This window comes from Gossypium arboreum, chromosome 7, assembly GCF_025698485.1.
Source record: "Gossypium arboreum isolate Shixiya-1 chromosome 7, ASM2569848v2, whole genome shotgun sequence".
Classification (NCBI taxonomy): Eukaryota; Viridiplantae; Streptophyta; class Magnoliopsida; order Malvales; family Malvaceae; genus Gossypium; species Gossypium arboreum.
Window position 1 is genome coordinate 72,970,009 of NC_069076.1, and position 18,822 is coordinate 72,988,830.

The 18,822-nt window shown below is 30.9% G+C and overlaps 2 protein-coding genes and 1 non-coding gene across 3 annotated transcripts; 1 reads left to right on the plus strand and 2 right to left on the minus strand.

Moving 5' to 3' along the window:
- Positions 1-6,645: 6,645 nt before the first annotated feature.
- Positions 6,646-8,789, plus strand: LOC108476340 (protein ABIL1-like). Its single transcript, XM_017778529.2, has 7 exons — positions 6,646-6,824; positions 7,618-7,700; positions 7,859-8,009; positions 8,098-8,197; positions 8,285-8,374; positions 8,495-8,579; positions 8,693-8,789. Exons 1-7 carry the CDS (start codon positions 6,777-6,779, stop codon positions 8,787-8,789), a joined length of 654 nt encoding a protein of 217 aa, XP_017634018.2. The 5' UTR covers positions 6,646-6,776.
- Positions 8,790-9,648: 859 nt separating this feature from the next.
- TRNAG-UCC (transfer RNA glycine (anticodon UCC)) lies at positions 9,649-9,720 on the minus strand. The gene has a single exon. It is a non-coding gene; the product is annotated as a tRNA-Gly (tRNA).
- Positions 9,721-10,747: 1,027 nt separating this feature from the next.
- LOC108457178 (delta(8)-fatty-acid desaturase 2) lies at positions 10,748-12,568 on the minus strand. Its single transcript, XM_017756084.2, has one exon. The coding sequence runs from the start codon at positions 12,260-12,262 to the stop codon at positions 10,919-10,921; it is 1,344 nt and encodes a 447-aa protein (XP_017611573.1). The 5' UTR covers positions 12,263-12,568; the 3' UTR covers positions 10,748-10,918.
- Positions 12,569-18,822: the final 6,254 nt, after the last annotated feature.

Sequence of the window (18,822 nt, forward strand, 5' to 3'; positions counted from 1 at the left end):
TGTGAGTATAACTCTACAGTATTTATAATAAGTTCTCAATTAAATTTACATGGTAAAATATTACTGATGAGAACTTGCAAGAGAGAAAACTTATGTATGAAAAGTCATTGGTTATGTACATGTTGTACACTTGGAAAATAAGATCCACTATCAAAATTTGTTATTAATAGATTCTTATGCATTTGAAGATTTTGGCATATTCCTTTAAGCGAATATTGCATGTAATTATTTGGAAATTATATTTATTGATTTGGTGGCATTATAGACTTCACATTGATTTAGACATTTTCAGTAGTAAATGTCACAATAGTACTTATATATGAATACAAATTAAAAGAAATGATAATAAAATTATCAATTTGTTACAATTTAGTACAATTGAAACACATGTTAAAGTAAACCAGAAGTTTACTAATACAAATGCGTTTACTACTTGGTGTGACCAATTAGACCATCCTTGATCGTATATGATGCGAAAATTAAAGAACTATTTAAAAGAACCAGAAGATTCTTTAATTTAAAAGAATTCTCATATGTTGCTTGTTCTCAATGAAAATTGATTATTAGAAACTCACTAGCTAAAGTTGAGATTTATGTCTTACATTTTTTAAATGAATTTGGGCCCATTCATCCACAATGTAGATAGTTTTGATATTATATGATTTTGGTAGATGCATCTACAAAATAATCACATATGTGATATCAATTTGCAATATGTCGTTTGCAAGATTACTTGTTTAAATAATTAATTTCAGATTATGCAATTAAGACAATTCATCTTGCTATTACTGATGAGTTTATATTCAATCTTTTATTAATTAAGTTTGAAAAACTTTTGCAAATGTTTGCGCATAATGGTTTAGAGAAATTATTGATTAATGACTTCTGATTAATGATTAAACCATTACTTATGAAAAATAAACTTTCTATTTCAACATGAGATTATGTTGATTTACGTGTTATACGCATCAAGCCAATAAGTTATAAATACTCCCTATAACAATTGGTTTTTGATCAAGAGCTAAATATTTATCGTCTTTGAATTTTTGTATCTGTGTATATGCTCCAATTGCTCCACCACAACGCATAAAGATGGGTGAATCCTCAAAGAAAGTTGGGAATATATATTAATTACTAATTACAAGTTTCTTAATATTATTAGATGTTTTGAATGTATTTGAGATTCAATTATGACATGATTTGTGATTACAATTTTGATTCGATAGTTTTCCCAACATTAGGGGGAGAGAAATAATAACTTGTAATGAGTTAAGGGGAGAGTAATTTAAACTAGAAGTTCAATAAGGATAACTCATTACAAGTTAACTGTTAGATGTATTTACAAACTTAATGAGAATAACCAATTGTTATATACCATCTAATATTTTAATTTGAATCAAAGTCCCAATGAGACAATCAGTTAGAATAAATAATAGATTGATCGGTTCTAAAGATTAAAATTCTTCTAGATGGTCATATAGTCGAGGCAGGTGCTCTAGAAGAGACCCAAGACAAAACTAATAAGTAAAACTTCAGAAGAGATACAAGTACTTGAAACTGAATTTTAAAATAATTAAAACAAGATATCTCGATAAGTTATGTCAATTCAAGAAAATGTGAAACCGAATAATAAAAGTGATCGACAATGATTTTGCATGCAATATTATTATTGACATAATGAAATAAAAGGAAGATCTTGAATAAATCTATTGAGAAATATAGATATGGAATAAATTGATCAAAATAGAAAGACGCAACTCAAGTACAACTAAATTCGTGAAGTTTTTAGACCAGTAGTCCAAATATCTAAAGATATAAAGCCAGTGAGGGTACAATTGAAGTAGTTTTGCAAAAGCGGAATAAAAATGTAAAGTTTTTTGCTAAGTCCTAACATTGATTATGAAAAGATATAATATTCTTTTGTGGTGGATGCAATAAACTTTAGATATATTATTAAATTAGTAGTTCATAAAAGATTTAACTTGCGTCTAATTGTTATTGTTACAACCTTTTATGAATCACTATATAGTAAAGTTTATATTAAAATCCTTGAAGGATCCTTGAAGAATTTAGGATGCTAGAAGCACATTGAAATTCTCGAGAAACTGTTCATTTATATGAATTGAAAAAATTTGAACATATGTAGTAAATTTGACTTAGTGAATAGTAGTTAAAGGAGGATAATAAAATGATCCAAAATACCTATTTGTGTTTTTATAAAAGAATTATGATTAAAGTTTGTTATGATTATTGTTGAATCTCCTGAAGAGATCAAAATGTATTTCCCCAAATTTCCTTCACTCATGACTTTCAAAAGAATGATAATATAAATGTTTAGCAATACATTCAAATATTTATTTGAAAAACTAGTACTCAAGATTGAATACATAGAATAAGAGAAAGTATGTGATGTTTTCATGAGGAGGAGTAAATATGTTTTGTACTCTTTTTCCCTTAACTGAGGTTTTGTCCCATTGGGTTTTCCTGGTAAGGGTTGTAATGAAGCAGCATATTATGCGTATTATAGATTGTGTACTTTTTTTCCTTCATTAGGTTTTTATCCCACAAGGTTTTTTCTAATAAGGTTTTAACAAGGCATATTATCTACAAATGGACATCCAAGGAGGAGTGTTATGAATATTTTATTAAGTGGATGTCCATCATGATGAAGATAAAGTTTTAATATACTTTAAAATTCTAGTAGTTATTAGAATTAGATTTTTACTTCTTTTATACTTTTCATGCCTATAAATAGAGACTCTAATCAAGCATTATAATCATACCTTTGGTTAATAAAGTACATTTTCTATTACTTTCATATTTTCTTTGTTCTTTATTTTTCTCATCTCTCTTTATTTTATAACAATATTAATTTAATATTAAAGTGGTTAAGTTTAATCATAGTTGAACTCTCTAAACTCTCCTTATATAAAGAGAGTCTTGGGTCATTATTTCACAAGCACCTAAATTTAAGAGAAAGTTGTAAAGAGAAAATTCTTTGAAGAGATTATTCCAGAAAATTTCTAAAGATATTTTCTTGATTTACAACTTGACCCAAAAATTTAGAGAAATTGCAAAATTAACCTACTGGTAATTTTTGTGAATTTTTTTTTTATTCGAAGCAAACCCACACTCGACAAATGTGAGCTTGAGGATAGCAAAGAAGATTACTCAGTCGAAGCGCTCATCCTAAATGAATCGAAAATGTACAATTTTAATTAAGTGCTTATTACTTTAGATATCACATTCAAAATCTTATTTTGGAAAAATTTTTAATACTCTAGTTTTTCCCTAAATTTATTTTCTGTTGCATTTCAAATTCATTTTTTTTTCCAACAGATATGGCATCCAATAAAGAATTGGAGGGCGCGGAGTTTAAATAATTTTTGTTTGGAATTACTAGGGGTTTGGTCACTCATGTTTCACTTGATTGTTAATGAATACTTGAGAGAGATTAATCTAGATATTATTGAGTTGGTTGAAACAATAATTAGTTGTTTTAAAGTAGATTCAATAATTTAGAAATTGGGGTTTTGGAACTCGTATAGAAATAAAGCCTAAAGATTTTCTAAAGGTATTTAGGTTTGATGGAAAGACCCCATTTCTATGTCTATCCTTCCTTTTAATCATGCCCAATTTATTTAAGGTTTTTAACTTTTTGTCCCCCCTCTAAAATTCTGACTATTGTGTATAGAAGCCTAGAACTCACTAAAGAGACAATATTCTTGCATAATTTACATGTAATGGTTGAGTCTGTACAAGAGCCATGGGTTTTGGTAGGTTACTCCAACAGTTTCTTGGATAGTAATGAAAAGAGAGGAGGGTTGACAAGGTATAAAATGGGTGTGATCTATTTTAGGGTTCTATTTTTTTATAATGGATTGTAGGATATAGGTTCTATTAGATCAAAATTCACATGGAAAAGGGCTAATGTCTTGAGAGTCTTAACAAAGTATTTTATAATGATCATTAGGATAAGGAATCTCCTTAAGTGGAAGGGCAACATCTTCCCAAACTTAAATCTGGTTATAGGTCAATTTTGATATCCTTGAGTAGAAAGGTGACATAAAGAGTTGAAAAACCTTTCAGGTTTATTACGAGTTGGTTGAATGATCTTACTTTCAACAACATGGTACAGGCTAATTGGAAGGAGTATGGGAATGCTATGAAAACTACTGATGAATTTATTAAAGCAACAATGATTTGGAACAAGGAGATTTTTGGCAATATCTATTTTTGAAAAAGGAAAGTAATATCTATTTTCCCCCCACCAAACGCCAATGCTTCTTACCATCCATTGTTTGAAGAGGATCATTCTCCCATTCCAAAATCAGATCCATCAGCCAGACTCATTCATGTCCTAATTTTCAACCCCATTGACCATATTCTATTGATTAATAACTTCGAGTTTAGCGCCTCAATTCTAGGCACTAATGGAATATAATTTGGATTGGGATATAATCTCTCCAAATCATCCCTCCAAATCCGTCGCATATCCCTATCATCCCTACCATTACGCCTATTATATCCACTTTCCTTATCCAAATTTCTGCAAACTGATCCATCCGCCTTGCGCAACCAGCGACTCATCGCTGTGATTCTCCTCCTCATCGTAGCACAAAGTGAAATATCCCAACCGAAGGTTATTTTCGACGGATCAATTCTGACACTAATCGGACAAAAACTCTCCCTATGGCCAAGTTTACCACAAATGAAACAAAACAAACTCAACTTTTCATATTGAAATTGTGCATAGAAAACACGATCATTTCCTATTAGGATATTCTTTTTCCGCTTTAGAGACAGACTCACATCCAACTTTACTTTAATTCGCATGTAATTTTGAAAACCCAACATTGGGATCAACATATCATATTCGAGAAAGGTCTCTAAGAAATTCCCGAATTGTTGAGCCATTGCCTCTGACATTAACCTTGGAGGCAAGTCATGTATCTAAACCCAAAATTTGGTCGATAGTAACGAAACTAACATTGGATCTTCCTTCAGTTGAATCTTATACAATAAGAGTAAATAGTTGTTAAAGAACCATAGAGTACTAGCCATCACCCTATTCATATCCACAACATGAAAAAATTGGAAAAGATACCTTTTCTCACCAAGATCTAATATTAATATCCCCCCAAAGGGATGCCAGAGGTCAGCCATGGTATTTCACAAAGAAGGGAAATAGACCACACTATCAGTCAAACAACACCCCACCATACAGAGTTTATAATCATTGTCCACCATCGGTGCCTATTCTTGAAACGCATCTTCCTCCTCATCTACGATTTTCAAACCTCATCTACGATTTTCAAATTAGACTTTCTCCATAGCACATAGAAACAAATCTCTAAAAAAAAATCACTAGCACACTTCTCTAAAACTGTGTCAAAAGACAAACGAAAACCATGTCAAAAGACAGAACCTAACTACTAGACAAATTTTTATTTAGCATTTGTTCATTCTTAGCTGATGGGTTATTGAGTTATTCTACAAGATTTTATTTTTGCACAAAAAATTTACTTCCAATTTGAATATAATGTATAGTGATAAAATAAAATAGATAATTGATATAATTATGTATAAAAAGAGTCCAAAAGTTTAGAATTGAATCTTGACATTTGGCATGAAAATTATCTATATAACTATGCATAAAAAGTGTGTCCAAAAGCTTAGAGATATGACACTTGGCATGAAGATTATCCATTTATCATTTATGGCCAGTTGGGTTGTGGGTTGGCTATTGAAGAGAAGAAATTGGAGAAGGCTTTGGGAAAGAACGAAAAAAAAAGGCCGAAAAGCTATAAAAGTCTCCATTATGATTTTTTTTTTTTTTTACATGATAGGAATTTGATCAAATCTCACTTTTGGTTGATATATTATTTTAAATTTAAAATTGAAATTTAATTTTATATTTTAATTTTAACATAATTTCTATATTTTTATTATGTTATTGGATAATCCAAATAATTAATATTGTTAATTATAATATAATGGTAAAATTGCAATTTTGATCCTTTTATTATGCTCAAATTTAGATTTAGTCTTTATATTTTAATTTGACATAATTTAATCATCTACTTTTACAATGGTATTAATTAGTTCAAATAATTAGCTTCGTTAACCATAGGATTAAAATAATGTCAATTTCTCTTAAAAATTTCATTCTAACACACAAAAAGAATATATTTTAACATAATAAGTTGGAACAAATGTTTTTAAGAAAAAAAACAAACTCGCTATCTTAAAAGGAATAATTAAGGGTCAACTATTTTAACTAAGTAATAACTAAATTATGTCAAATTAAAATTTAAATATTAAAATTTAAATTTAAACATAGTATCGAGATGTTAATCATAATTAATCCAAAGATAGATTTATGATTTGATTTAAAAAAGTTATATATTAAATTTTATATAAAATGAGGTTTCTTTTGTCACCTCTAATCCCCAACGAATGGGTAGCCAATTTGTGAATAAGAAAAAAAGGGGTTTCTCTTAAATAAGTAAGTAAATAAAATGTGAATCAATTGTAATATTCAAATTAAAATGGTAATATAAATAGGCCAAATGGAAAATGACACAAATCAAGTATGTTTTATATATATAGAATGTATGACATATAATTTGAATTTTCATCAAAAAAGTTAGATATTAATTTGGGTAAGTGTTGTATTTCCCAAAGCTCACACCATAATTGGCGTTGTTTCTAAAATATTCACGATTATTACACCACTTCTCTGCATCCATTTCAATTTTTCTTTTTTCCTCGCCATGGCATTCGATCAGGTTTCCAGCAACAGCTTCCTCAAAGCCTTGCAGGTTCATTCTTTCATTTTTATATGTTTCTTAAACTTTTTTCTGTTTTCTGAAGAAATACATTGCTGACGAATTAAACCACATTTATTCTCTTCACTATTTTAATTTATATTTTGGTCAAATTTCATCACTTTCTTGAGATGATAGTTTGAGTTATGTGTCACAATAAATTGAATAAAGATATTGGTGTAGTTAAAAAAATTTTAGTCACTGCTTTATAATGCTTTGTAAGTGTAGATAGAATAATTCATTGAAAAATATAATTAATATTTTCGATGATTTTTTTAATATGTTTGATAATTTAAAATAAAAAAATATAAATTATACAAATTTTTCGTAATAAAAAGTGGAGAAAATAATAAGTAAATAAGGAATTACTTATCACTTAATGTAGAATTTTAATATTATCTTTTAAATATTGTACCTTTAAATTTTTATAAATTACATTTATCAAACAGGTTAATAATATTTTGCATTTTATTTTAAAAATATACCAAATAATTTTATAAATTAAATTCCATATTTAACATCTATAATTTGATATATTTTAAAAACAATATTTAATTCATAGAAGAAAAACGGTTGCTTCGTTGTCATTCCCGAGTTTAGAAATTGGCATGTGCATGCATTTGAATGTAATATATAAGAGTTGAGGGTTCCATTTGGTTTGCTAACTTGTCCTCTTTGTTGAGTCCAAAGTTCATCTTTTTGGATTTTAAGCTTATGTATGTTCTAACCTTTCTAGCATTTCATTGTTATACTACTTGATAAGTTGGATCCGCGTGCCTTTCTGCAGGAGCTCAACAACTTAAAGCCTCAGCTATATTCAGCTGCAAAATACAGCGAAAAGTCGTTGCTGCACAGTGAACTGAAGCAGATGTGAGGCTGCACCCTTTTCACTTTAAATTTCGTTGCTTTTAGTTCATTAATGCTTTCTGATAGCCTTTTTCATTATGCATTTGATTGAGCTTGAGTTAATTGCAGCCTTCTTTTCTCCTGATGCAACTCTTTTCTTTATGGATATATTTGTTACTTAGGGTACTAGACAACCTGAAAGATTATGCTGTACAGGCTCTTGTTAGTGTTGCTGATCACCTTGGCACTGTGGCTTACAAGTTAACTGATCTTCTTGACCAGCAAACGTTGCAAGTGTCAACCATAGAGCTAAAAGTATCTTGTTTGAATCAGGTAATCTCTTTGCACTTCTCTTGTTTTATATGCTAGTTCAACAACAGTATTGAACGGATGGGCCCTGAACCTCTTTTGTTAAAATCAGCAACTACTTATGTGCCAAACATACATGGATAGCGAAGGTCTCAGGCAGCAAAAGTCGACGGAACTTACCCCAAGACATCAAAAGCACTACATTTTACCAAGTAAGACTAGTCCGAAGCCTTTCCTAGCAGCTAATTAGTGGGTTGAAGTTTTAGTATGTTTTTTCATTCCCTTTTCCATTAAACCAGATTCTGTCATCGAGAAGGTACATTTTAGTCGACATGTACAAACAAATCCTAGCCAAAACTATTTCCAGGCTAAATGGCTTCTTGCTTCAGGTATAATGTTTCTAAACAGGCAGGAACTCTTCTAATTTTCAGTTTTTTTCTGCATTGTTTGCAATAAACTTTCTCATAGGAAGAAGGTGCATGTCATGTTACTTATTAAATGTGGTATAGATACTCCTGCATCAAAACCACTTTCATGGCACTTAGCCTCAGAAACAAAATCTACTTTGAAAGGGATTTCACAAACTTTGGGGAGGTTAGTTCGGCCTAACAGTTCAATATTGGATCGATAATTTTATTTTTCTTCCACTGTAGTTCTTTTAATGTTCTGGTAAGAGCAATAAGTTATTATCATTGCTTACCCCGCAGCAACGGAATCTTCCAACCTCCTAGCAATGCTTCTGGGAATTTCCAGTTATTGGGTATGCTTGTTACATCAGTAGCTCATATTACTGTTGTTACATAGTAAAGCTTTGGATGACAAGACTTGTATTTGGACTGTAATGCTTGCAGACAATGGAGATGGTAGAAATACAAAGTCTCCAGCAATAGCTTTTCCTGCTTCTAATTCATTCATGTCAACGCGGGGTATCACACATAGACATAGGGTAATTTTTAAATCAACAATAATACATACATGCTTGACATCTCAGTGAGTACTTTTTTTCTTTTTCATTTGTATAAACATGTTGCATGAAGCTTATGAAGGAGTCCTGGTTTTGCAGGAGTTGGAGGGATCAAAACCTTTGAGGGCTTCCAGATTCAGATCATATGGTAACCAAAAGCATGAGATTGCGGGTGCACCAGTTAGGAGGAAAAAGGCGCTGGCAACTTCCTTTGTCAAGCAGAAAAGCAAAGCAAAAGGCTGGATATAGTGCATGAGTATGATGAAACTCCATTACAACAAGCCAATGACGACCAACGGCAGTAGTAATGTAATTCTGTCCGTTTTAATTTATGCTGCTGGAGTTGCGTATATGTGATAATATGTCCCTGGTTTTGTTTTTCAGTAGTGGTTGATGAATTGCTCCAGATGATTTCTTTTGTAGGTGATGCATCAGTCGTTTATGACCAATGAGTATAAAAAATAGCTAATAATGATGATGGGTGACACTATCCATTTTCCACTTAGATACTAAAAACCCAGACCTGGTTGACATCATGCAGCCAATTAAGCATTTGCAATTTATGTTTTGTCTCAGCTAACACAGACATACAAACAAGAAGAAATCCTATATATAATTATATTAGGCCGGTGCTGGAGTCCCTGAGTGCCCAAACCCCAAAACCGAAAACCGAAAATAAAATCAGAAAAAAATCAGAGCTGCGTTTGCCGGGAGTCGAACCCGGGTCTATTGCTTGGAAGGCAATTATCCTAACCGTTGGACTACAAACGCTCTGACTGTGTATCTTAATTAATATAGTTCTCAGCTATTATTTAAAAAAAAAATGTAATTTATATTAACTATATTAGGGCCCGTTAAGTCCCTAAGTGCTCAAAACTACGAACCCAACAAAATCAAAACAGATAATTAAGCCATTGCGTTTGCCGGGAGTCGAACCCGGGTCTATTTCTTGGAAGGCAAGTATCCTAACCGTTGGAGTACAAACGCATTGCTGTTAACTACATTAATTGATAGATATTAATAAAGGAGAAATATTTTGAAATGTTGAGTGGTAACAGGAGGCGAGAGGAATCCATCCACCAGTTTAGTTGGACATATTTGCAGGCTTTGTGGAGTTTCCAATATGTTGTGATTAAAATATCTCTGTATTTTGGAATTGGGTTCGGTAAATTAGTCAAGGAAAGACCACGTGAGTCTGTATTTTTTGTTTTATTCCCCGATGGATGTTACAGTCCACTATGGATGGTCCTTCATAATGGAATTGGGTTCGGTGGATTTACTCAAAGGAGACCATATGCTCACCACCTAACGTGAAATGAATATATACCATACCATTACATCAATTTTGTTTTACACAAATTTTGACCATGATATAATTCTGTTGTAACCGAGTCATTTTATTGTTAATTCTACTAAATCTCTCATCTTTAGAAAAGTATCAACAGTACAATCTTGGACTTGGCCATCGTGGTTAAATGGCGCGTTTTGAACGACACACAACATAATCAAAATTTAGTATTAAAACCAAAAAGGACAGTCGTACAGATCTGAAAGCCTTATTGGAAAACTTGGACAATTTCAAGGTGACTCCTTTTTGCACACAGCTCAGCTGCGACTCCTTCCAAGAAATGCTAAACGTACAAGGTTTCGAAGCATGAAAACAATTTGGAGGGTCTATTTTCTTCATTAAAGCTTTGAAGAAAAACTTAAAAAGGTTGAAACAAAATTTAGAATTATTTATATACACGCACGCGTTTGGTTCAAGGCCTGTCATATGTATCAAACAAATTTCGGAATATTAACCAAAAACAAAATGCCCCTTTGCTCATTCAGAGATCAACAAAAACAAAAATCATATAAAATTAAGATAGAATAACTGAACACCGTATTGAAATGCAGAGCAATTTAAAATCTGACGGTCTAAAAAGCAGTAAATCTAGGCCGGCGCCAAGCCAAAAAAAATTTTAACTCAGCCGTGGGTATTAAAAGCTTCCCACAACAAATTCTTTGGGGCAGGGTTAGTTAAGTCTCGAGCTTGCAAGGCGGCAGTCCTCAGAGTCCTAATCGTTGATTTATTCGCCTCCCAGAAAGACAGACTCCGGTAAGGCAATTTGTGCTTCTTGCAGAGTTCCCTCACCAGAGGGGAAACCTTCCTCAAATGGCACCGTGGCAACCTGGGGAACAAATGGTGCTCTAACTGGAACTGTAAACCACCGAAGAACCAGTCCATCATGGAAGGACAAGAGATATCTATTGTCCCACTTGTTTGCTTCTCGAACCAGTCGTTGCCTGTTGGGAGTCCAACGTACACATTTGCTGAGAAATGGTTCAATGTGAACTGAACGTGTTGAATCGATGTGACGGCGAAGCTGGCAAGAACAAACATGATCCTCTCAGGCCAATTGGGAAGACATGAAACCAGGAGGGGGAACCATGTCCAAAACACAAGGATTCCCATTATGTTAAAACCTCTATCTGGGACACTACGGTTTGAAAACAAGAGCAAGAATGTTTGGACAAATAGGTTGACCCTTGCCACAATCATGACAGGGTAATATGTCCAGTGCTGGTAACTGACAAGAAACCTTGCTAAAGGATCGAAATTTAATGTCCTTCCATAAAAGCTAGAGGTTAAGGAAGTGAAAAAGTGTGAAGAGACGGCAAAAACAGGAATGTGCTGGAGATCGGGATCGTGGTCCAGGCTGTTGCAGGCAATGTGGTGAGCATTGTGAGTCCATTTCCACCAGGCAATGCTGATCCCGGTTAAACAATTCCCAGATAAAATCTGAGCGAGCTTGTTGTAACCGCGGCTAGTCATTACCTGGTAATGACCTGAATCGTGACCAACGTATGCGCTTTGCATCCAAAGCAAGCCCAACAAGATGGCCGACCCAAGATGTGCCCACACGCTATCACATCTCAAAACACCATAAAGAACAACAAGAAACAATAGAGCTACAGCTGTAAGTGAAAAAAGGGCTACATGTCCTTTCTTTTCAAACATACCGGCTTTGGCAAACTCCGAGACCAGCCTCCTATAATCCTTGGATACCTCCGACACCTCGAAATCTTTGAGATGATAACCAGTGAACAACTTGTCAAGATACTGCCAAGCGGTTCCAGGGTGATACGCCAGAAACGCATCGGTAACATCTTGGCCGGCCAGATTCAAAAGCGGGATTTCCCCACCGGGATGCTCCTTTGCCCACTCTGAAACATCGTAAACCTTGCCCTGGATTGAGATCCACAAATCCCCAGATTTGTTATGCTCTTTCAGCTCTTCCGCACTAATGTATCTTTTCTCACCCTCCATTGAACCTCAACCAAAAATCTTTTCCTTGCAAATCCAAGTATACAAATCAAAACCAAGAAAACCCCACTCGGTGTTTTCTTGATTCTTTTTTTTTTTTTTCTGGAAATGGGTTTCGGACTGTTCAACCAAAAGAATCCATTAACAAGAAATATGATTTCGTTTTGATCCTTAAAACTTTCTCCTTCAATATCTCTCTCTCTCCCCCTTTATCTCGATCTTTTATATATACTCGGCACTGCCCCTCTGCTTTTACGGAGATTTTAACGAAGGTTACTTGCGCTAGACTTTTGCGTGACTAGATATTTTTTTAATTTAATTACTATCTTTAATTAACTTTTTCATATCTCATCTAAATAAGGTCTAATTTTGCTCTCACTACTCAATATTTTTTTACACTTACGATTTAGTCTTTTTTTATAACAATTAATACCACAATTAAAGAAAATATGTTAAATTGGATGATGTGATTTTTAATTAAAAATTTAAAAGTAAAGACTTTTATTTTGCTACTTTAAAATGATGTTAAAACCCTTACAACATGGGATAACATTTTTTTACTAATTTAACTTTTCATACGTGCAATCTTGATCACCTAAGCAACTTTTTTTAATTTTAAAAAATTATCAACTGATTAAATTACTAAAATTAAAATATGCAAAGAGTTTAGACACTAACAACATAATTAAACCTCTTTAAATCTAATCTAAATAAATATCTTACAAAAGATTATTAAACTAATTTTTCTTTTCAAACTTCTAATTTAGTACTATAAAAATTACAGCCAATAAGGAGACGTTTTAAGTTTGACGAAGAGCCAAGGCCCCACGCGCAAGGGCAACACCCCATTAGGTAGCTCATAATTATATTGTATTTTATGTAGCTGTGCAGTGACATGTGAATCAGATCCTTATAAATTTGAATCCCCCTCGTTAACAAAACTATTGCATTGAAGTAAACATGTGTGAACGCGTAATTATTTCTTTAGTTAAGTTAGTTTTTAATTATATAATTAGATATAATTTTCAACAGAAATAATTAATTTATTCTTTGATCTAACGTATAAGAATTAATTTATTCACTTTTTGAGTAGAGGAAGCAAATTACAATCTAGTTTCTAATATAAGGGCCTCTATGGTACTTTTACCCATATTTTATCAATTTCACAGTTCTAATTAGGTTAAGATTTGCTCCAAGTTCTTGTATTTTTCATAGATTCAGGATTTAGTCTTCTTAATTTTATTTTCAGGAATTTAGTCTCTCTACATTTTAATTTAAAAATATAAGTTCATTGTTAATATTATTAACTTTATGTCTATTACAATGTTATTTTATTTGTTATATGGTTACTAAATGAGTATTTTTTTTTATTTTAAAATGTCACCCCAATGAATTTAAGAAAATAACTTTAACAATCTCAACAATCAGACCTAAATTTTTAATTTTGAAAAGATGAAGGACTAAGTTCGTAAAAATAAAAATAAAAAGATTAAATTTTAAATATTTGGAAAGCGTAAGGACTTGTAACGTATTTTGACGGGTATATTAACAAGTGGTCTAATGTCCGACCCCAAAAATTTTTTTTTAAAAAAAAGTAGTCTGATTTGATTATTAGGAAAAAGATTTGTGGGCCATGCGACAGGTAAGGGGGTTTGATGAGGTAGGGTACATGGATTTAATGTGGACCGCCGTAGCAGAATATTTATTTTCATTTTATTTATTGTGAAAATAATCCCCAGTGTTTGAAATTGGAGATATTTTGGGGAAGGGTGCTGATGGGGAGCTTTGCACCTCGCATCGCATGTGAGTTATGAACAAAGACACTGCCCTGCCCTTCACCTTGTTACTGTTATGCATTTGATCCATTCCTTTTTCCTTTTTCTCTTTTAATTTTAATATCCATTAAAATGAAATTTTTATGCCTTTTGGAGGTCTAAATTTTTTGCCAAATTAATTTTTTAAAAGGAGTTGGATTGTATTTTAATTAAATAGGATAATACCTGTCTAATTAATAATTTTGATATCTTAGGCGTAGAAGTTAGAGCAAGGAAAGTCTGAAATAAAAATAATTAGTTTCAATAAATATCTAAAAATAAAATATTAGCAAAAAGGAATGAAATGATTGACCAAAAAACCAAAGCAGGACCACCGACACCTAGTGAGAATATGAATTTTTTGGAGAAACAAAAGGAAAAGTATGTCTCCAATCTCCATCATCAATTTTGCTGTTAAATTAAAATGCAGGAATAAGGGATATACTTGAGAATTGTAAATATTAAACACAGGCAAGATGAGGAAAGGGCAAATGGCGACGTGTGAGAGAGTGGAAGGGGGAGGGTTTAGATTTTAGAGTAAAATAATGATTGGTCTGTCAACAACTATAATTACTTTAATTGGAAAATAACAGCTGTTTATATAATTTATTTCCCTAAACAAGCAGATCAATTTTAATAAATTATCTATGAAAGTATAAACAACGAGGAATTAGATCTATGGAAACACCGATTGAGAAAAGGCCTCCTAAACTTAAGCGTGTTGGTTAGGCGGAAATAAAGGGATGAGTTTTTCGCTTAATGTCCAAGATAGATATTTTGTTTTTCTTTGAGGAGAAGTATTAAAAAAAAAACCAATATTTCTGGGTTTTCTTTTTTATTTATTTTGACTTTTTAAGGAAATATAACAACTGATGACTAATTTTGCACTCCCACGTTTAATGAATATATATAATACAAGGTTAAGTTTAACGACTTTAAAAACGAGTGGCAAAAAATAGAGTGGGGCTCACATGCTACTATTTTCAGCTAAGATTAGCGTTCTTCAAAAAATGTTTTACAATAAAAGAATTGAGTTGAAAAATGTATGAGTTGTACCAAGTACGACCTCACATTTATATTTTTATCAATTATTTAATTTTTTTTATGTTATTAACACATCATTCTATTGTTTTTAAATGTATAAAATTGGCCTATCAGACATTAAACCTTAAATTTAATGTCTAATATTTAAAGTTCAAGATTTAGGGTAAAAAATTACCGAAAGAATATGTTAATAATCTAAAAAATATGTTGAAATGACATTAAATAATTAGTAATAAATACGAGATGATGTCGCGTATCTGTTTTATAAAATTATTTTCTTGTTAAAATTAATAAGCTTAAAAGTTTTTAATTACTTATTTTTGTTGTAAAAGGTATCATAAATAAATTTATTTGGTACAACAAGAGTGAAAATTTTAGGCTTTGTTGAGCATTTTGTTTTTGAAAAATAAAAATAGTTAAAAGAAAATGTGTTTTTGTTAAAAATATTTAATTTTTAAATATATATATATATATATGAAAATTATAAAATTTTCATTCTTTCCTATAAAATGTTTTTATAAAACTAAAAAATTGAAAATAATATTTTTTAATTTTATATTTAATTAATGCATTTACTTCGATACAAATTCACATATTTTTCCAACCATTTTTAATACAAAATCTCTAACCATGATTTGAGTTAGGGATATCTTATTATATGTTTCATGTTTCTATTTATAAAAGATATAAATTATATTTCTTATATTTTTATTATTGAAAATTAATTTTTTATTTACTAGGCATTTTTTATTTTCAAATAAATAAAAAAACAATTTTTCACTATTTGAATTTTGCCCTTAAACAGTAGGTTTATCATATTAATTAATAATAGATTATGACACACTCATAATGTGAGTGAAAATTTATATAAAATTTTATATAAAAATTGAATGAGTCTTTGCTTAAAACGATAAAATTGAGATTTTGAGATCTTTATGTCTTAGCATAGACGAATCAAGAGAGGATTGGCAGGGCCTCGACCCCCTTAAAATAAAAAAGTGTGATTTAGGTTCAAATAAAGGTAAAATTACATTTTGGACCCTTTAAAATTATAAAAATTTGATTTAATCCTTTAAAAATTATAAAAATATAGACAATAAAAAATTAAAATTTCATTCGGCCCCCCTAAAAATTTGTTCTGACTTCACCCCTATGTCTTAAGTCAAATTTTTAAAATTTTTAATTCAATTATATAAACCCAATTAAATCTCATCAATTCATTTAAGGATTTGATGGACGTACCTAATTAAAAGTTAGACATTATAAATTGATCTTCCTTTTATTTATTAGGGTTAAACACAAAAATTTATAACCTCGCTCACTTAGGATTTGTCTAATTAAAGGGAAAAGATAAAGAGAGAGAAAGTAATTTATCAAGTCTGATGATTAACTCCAATATATTATTTTAAAGATTATAAAGCAGTTTTGGTTTGCAAAATCTTAAAGATGAAAAGATTTTGAACCCTGTGTTGGCTTGATATAAATGAGAAGTAGTAAAAATATATAGAAATTATTTGTATTTAAGATATAAACTATTTATCCACCAATAACTACTTGACACTGGGCATAGTTAGAAAGAGAAGACGACTTTTTACTTAATTCTGCCACCTGATGGGATGGTAGATGATATTTTATTTTCCATGCCATGCTACAGTTGATTGTAGCTGTCAATGAATTTCCAGCTTGTGTAAGGTGGGTATCTCTCTATATGACTGAGTATCTTAAAACAAGATATTATTAGTGTTTTACAACATAAAAACGTGGAAAAGGCCAAACATCCACAACCAAATTCATATGTTTCCTGCGTTTCGCATTCCACCTAAACTCGTATGTTTCTTACGTTTCGCATTCCACCTCAAATTTTAAATGAAATATAATACCATCAAAAAACATATATCTTCAACTTTATTTATACATTAAAAGCAATATAAAGATATGTTTTCTCAAACCTCCATTGCAAAGGGTTTTATTTATTAAAATATCTCCTACATTTTTATACTCTTCACAAATTTAAATTTAAATTTTATAGTTTTTTCTGAAATTTAATTCTTTTAATTTTAGATTTCATTGTTAATATTTTTGGGTTAAAATTTGTTGGCGTAATACTAATTGTTGAACTTAAATTTTAAAAAGTTAAAGAAATAAAAGTATAGAAACTAAATTTTAAATTCATGAAAAAATATAAAGATTTATGGCATATTTTAATCAATAAAAATATTTTGCAAAAGAGTTAGATATTTACATGTGTCCAAAATCATTTTGGTTTATGGTTTGATTTGGTTCGGTATTAGGTTTTACTCATAAACAACTTTTTTAAAAGAATTTTATGAAAAATTAAAATTTATTTTATATTTTTGGGATTTTTTATAATTTTAAGGATTTTGAATGTTGTAAAAATAATAATTTAAAATAATTCTTATAGATATATTTTAGAAAATGTAAAAGGCATATTAAGTACTAAGGTACAAAACTACATATTATAAGTATATATTTTAAGGTTTGATATAATATTAAAACTTGAAAGGATGGCATTAAAAATAGCTTGGTAAAAGCCGAATGATAAAAAAGAGGGTAGGCAGAGAAAGTGGTGTTGTGTGTCATTTACCTTATAAACGAATAAAGCTTTAATCTCGGAATAGACAATAGAGTCAGCACCTCAAGTTTGATGATATTGGTGGTTGGACCCTATAAATGAAAAAAAGTTGGAGATTAACCCTTTTTTTATGCTTAAACATGAGTAGATTTTTCAACATGGTTTATTGCTTCATCTAACCCTTATTAAGGATTCCTTAGCCTTACAACTTTACCACCTACACCCATCCATCAATGCTTTAAAGCTAAGTCTGTATAATGCTCCTTTTTGGGACTAATATTTGATAGTACATCATAAAAAGTAAAATTAAAGTTTGTATAATTACGTGTAAACATTACCAAACTGTTGGACAAAAACTGAAAAAATTAAAGTTGGAAGGGACTAATTAGTTAAGAAAGATTTAAACCATATTTATTATTATTAAATAATTATTATTTTGCAAAATCCTTTTTCTGATTCTGGTGGGTTAATATTTTGCATGGCCTTAGAAGGAAAAAAACAAACAAACAAACATTTAGCATACATTGTAATTCGATTTATGGCGTGATATGCACCAATTATTACTAACTCGAAACTCAAATAAGATCTGGGTTGCCTACTTGTGACCTGAACAGGCCCCATGAAAGCTCGATGAAGCAAATCAAAAATGTCAAGAGGGGGGCGAATTGACTTTCAAAAATTTTGGTTAAAGCAAAGGCAAAAATGAAACAAAGAACACAAAGAATTTAGAGTGGTTCGGCCTCAATTGCCTACTCCACTACCTTAGCTTTCCACCACTTAGGATTTTTCCAAAATTCACTAATTTGTTCAACCTTTGAGGACAAGGTTTAAGCTTACAACCCCTTAAGATTTCTACCTCAAATCTTAAGTTTCAAAACCTCTCAAAGAGATACAAATGAACAAATAAAGAAACAATCCATACAAAATAAAATTGTTTGCAAATTGAAGCACAAATACAATGAGATACACTTAAGCAAAATAAAAGAGATAAGGCTCACAAATATATGTAAGAAGAATATGAAAATTTAAGCTCTAAGATTGTTTGATTAATGATTTTTGCTTGAAAGTACTTTCTTGGATGTTGTAGGACTTTAAAAGATAGTATTTATATC

Bases quoted from the DNA above. Each gene is read 5' to 3' on its own strand.
- LOC108476340 (XM_017778529.2), top strand. From the start codon at position 6,777: ATGGCATTCGATCAGGTTTCCAGCAACAGCTTCCTCAAAGCCTTGCAG. The intron at 8,375-8,494 runs GTATAATGTTTC...AATGTGGTATAG, and splicing joins TAAATGGCTTCTTGCTTCAG to ATACTCCTGCATCAAAACCA. The intron at 8,580-8,692 runs GTTAGTTCGGCC...CTTACCCCGCAG, and splicing joins ATTTCACAAACTTTGGGGAG to CAACGGAATCTTCCAACCTC.
- LOC108457178 (XM_017756084.2), bottom strand. From the start codon at position 12,262: ATGGAGGGTGAGAAAAGATACATTAGTGCGGAAGAGCTGAAAGAGCAT.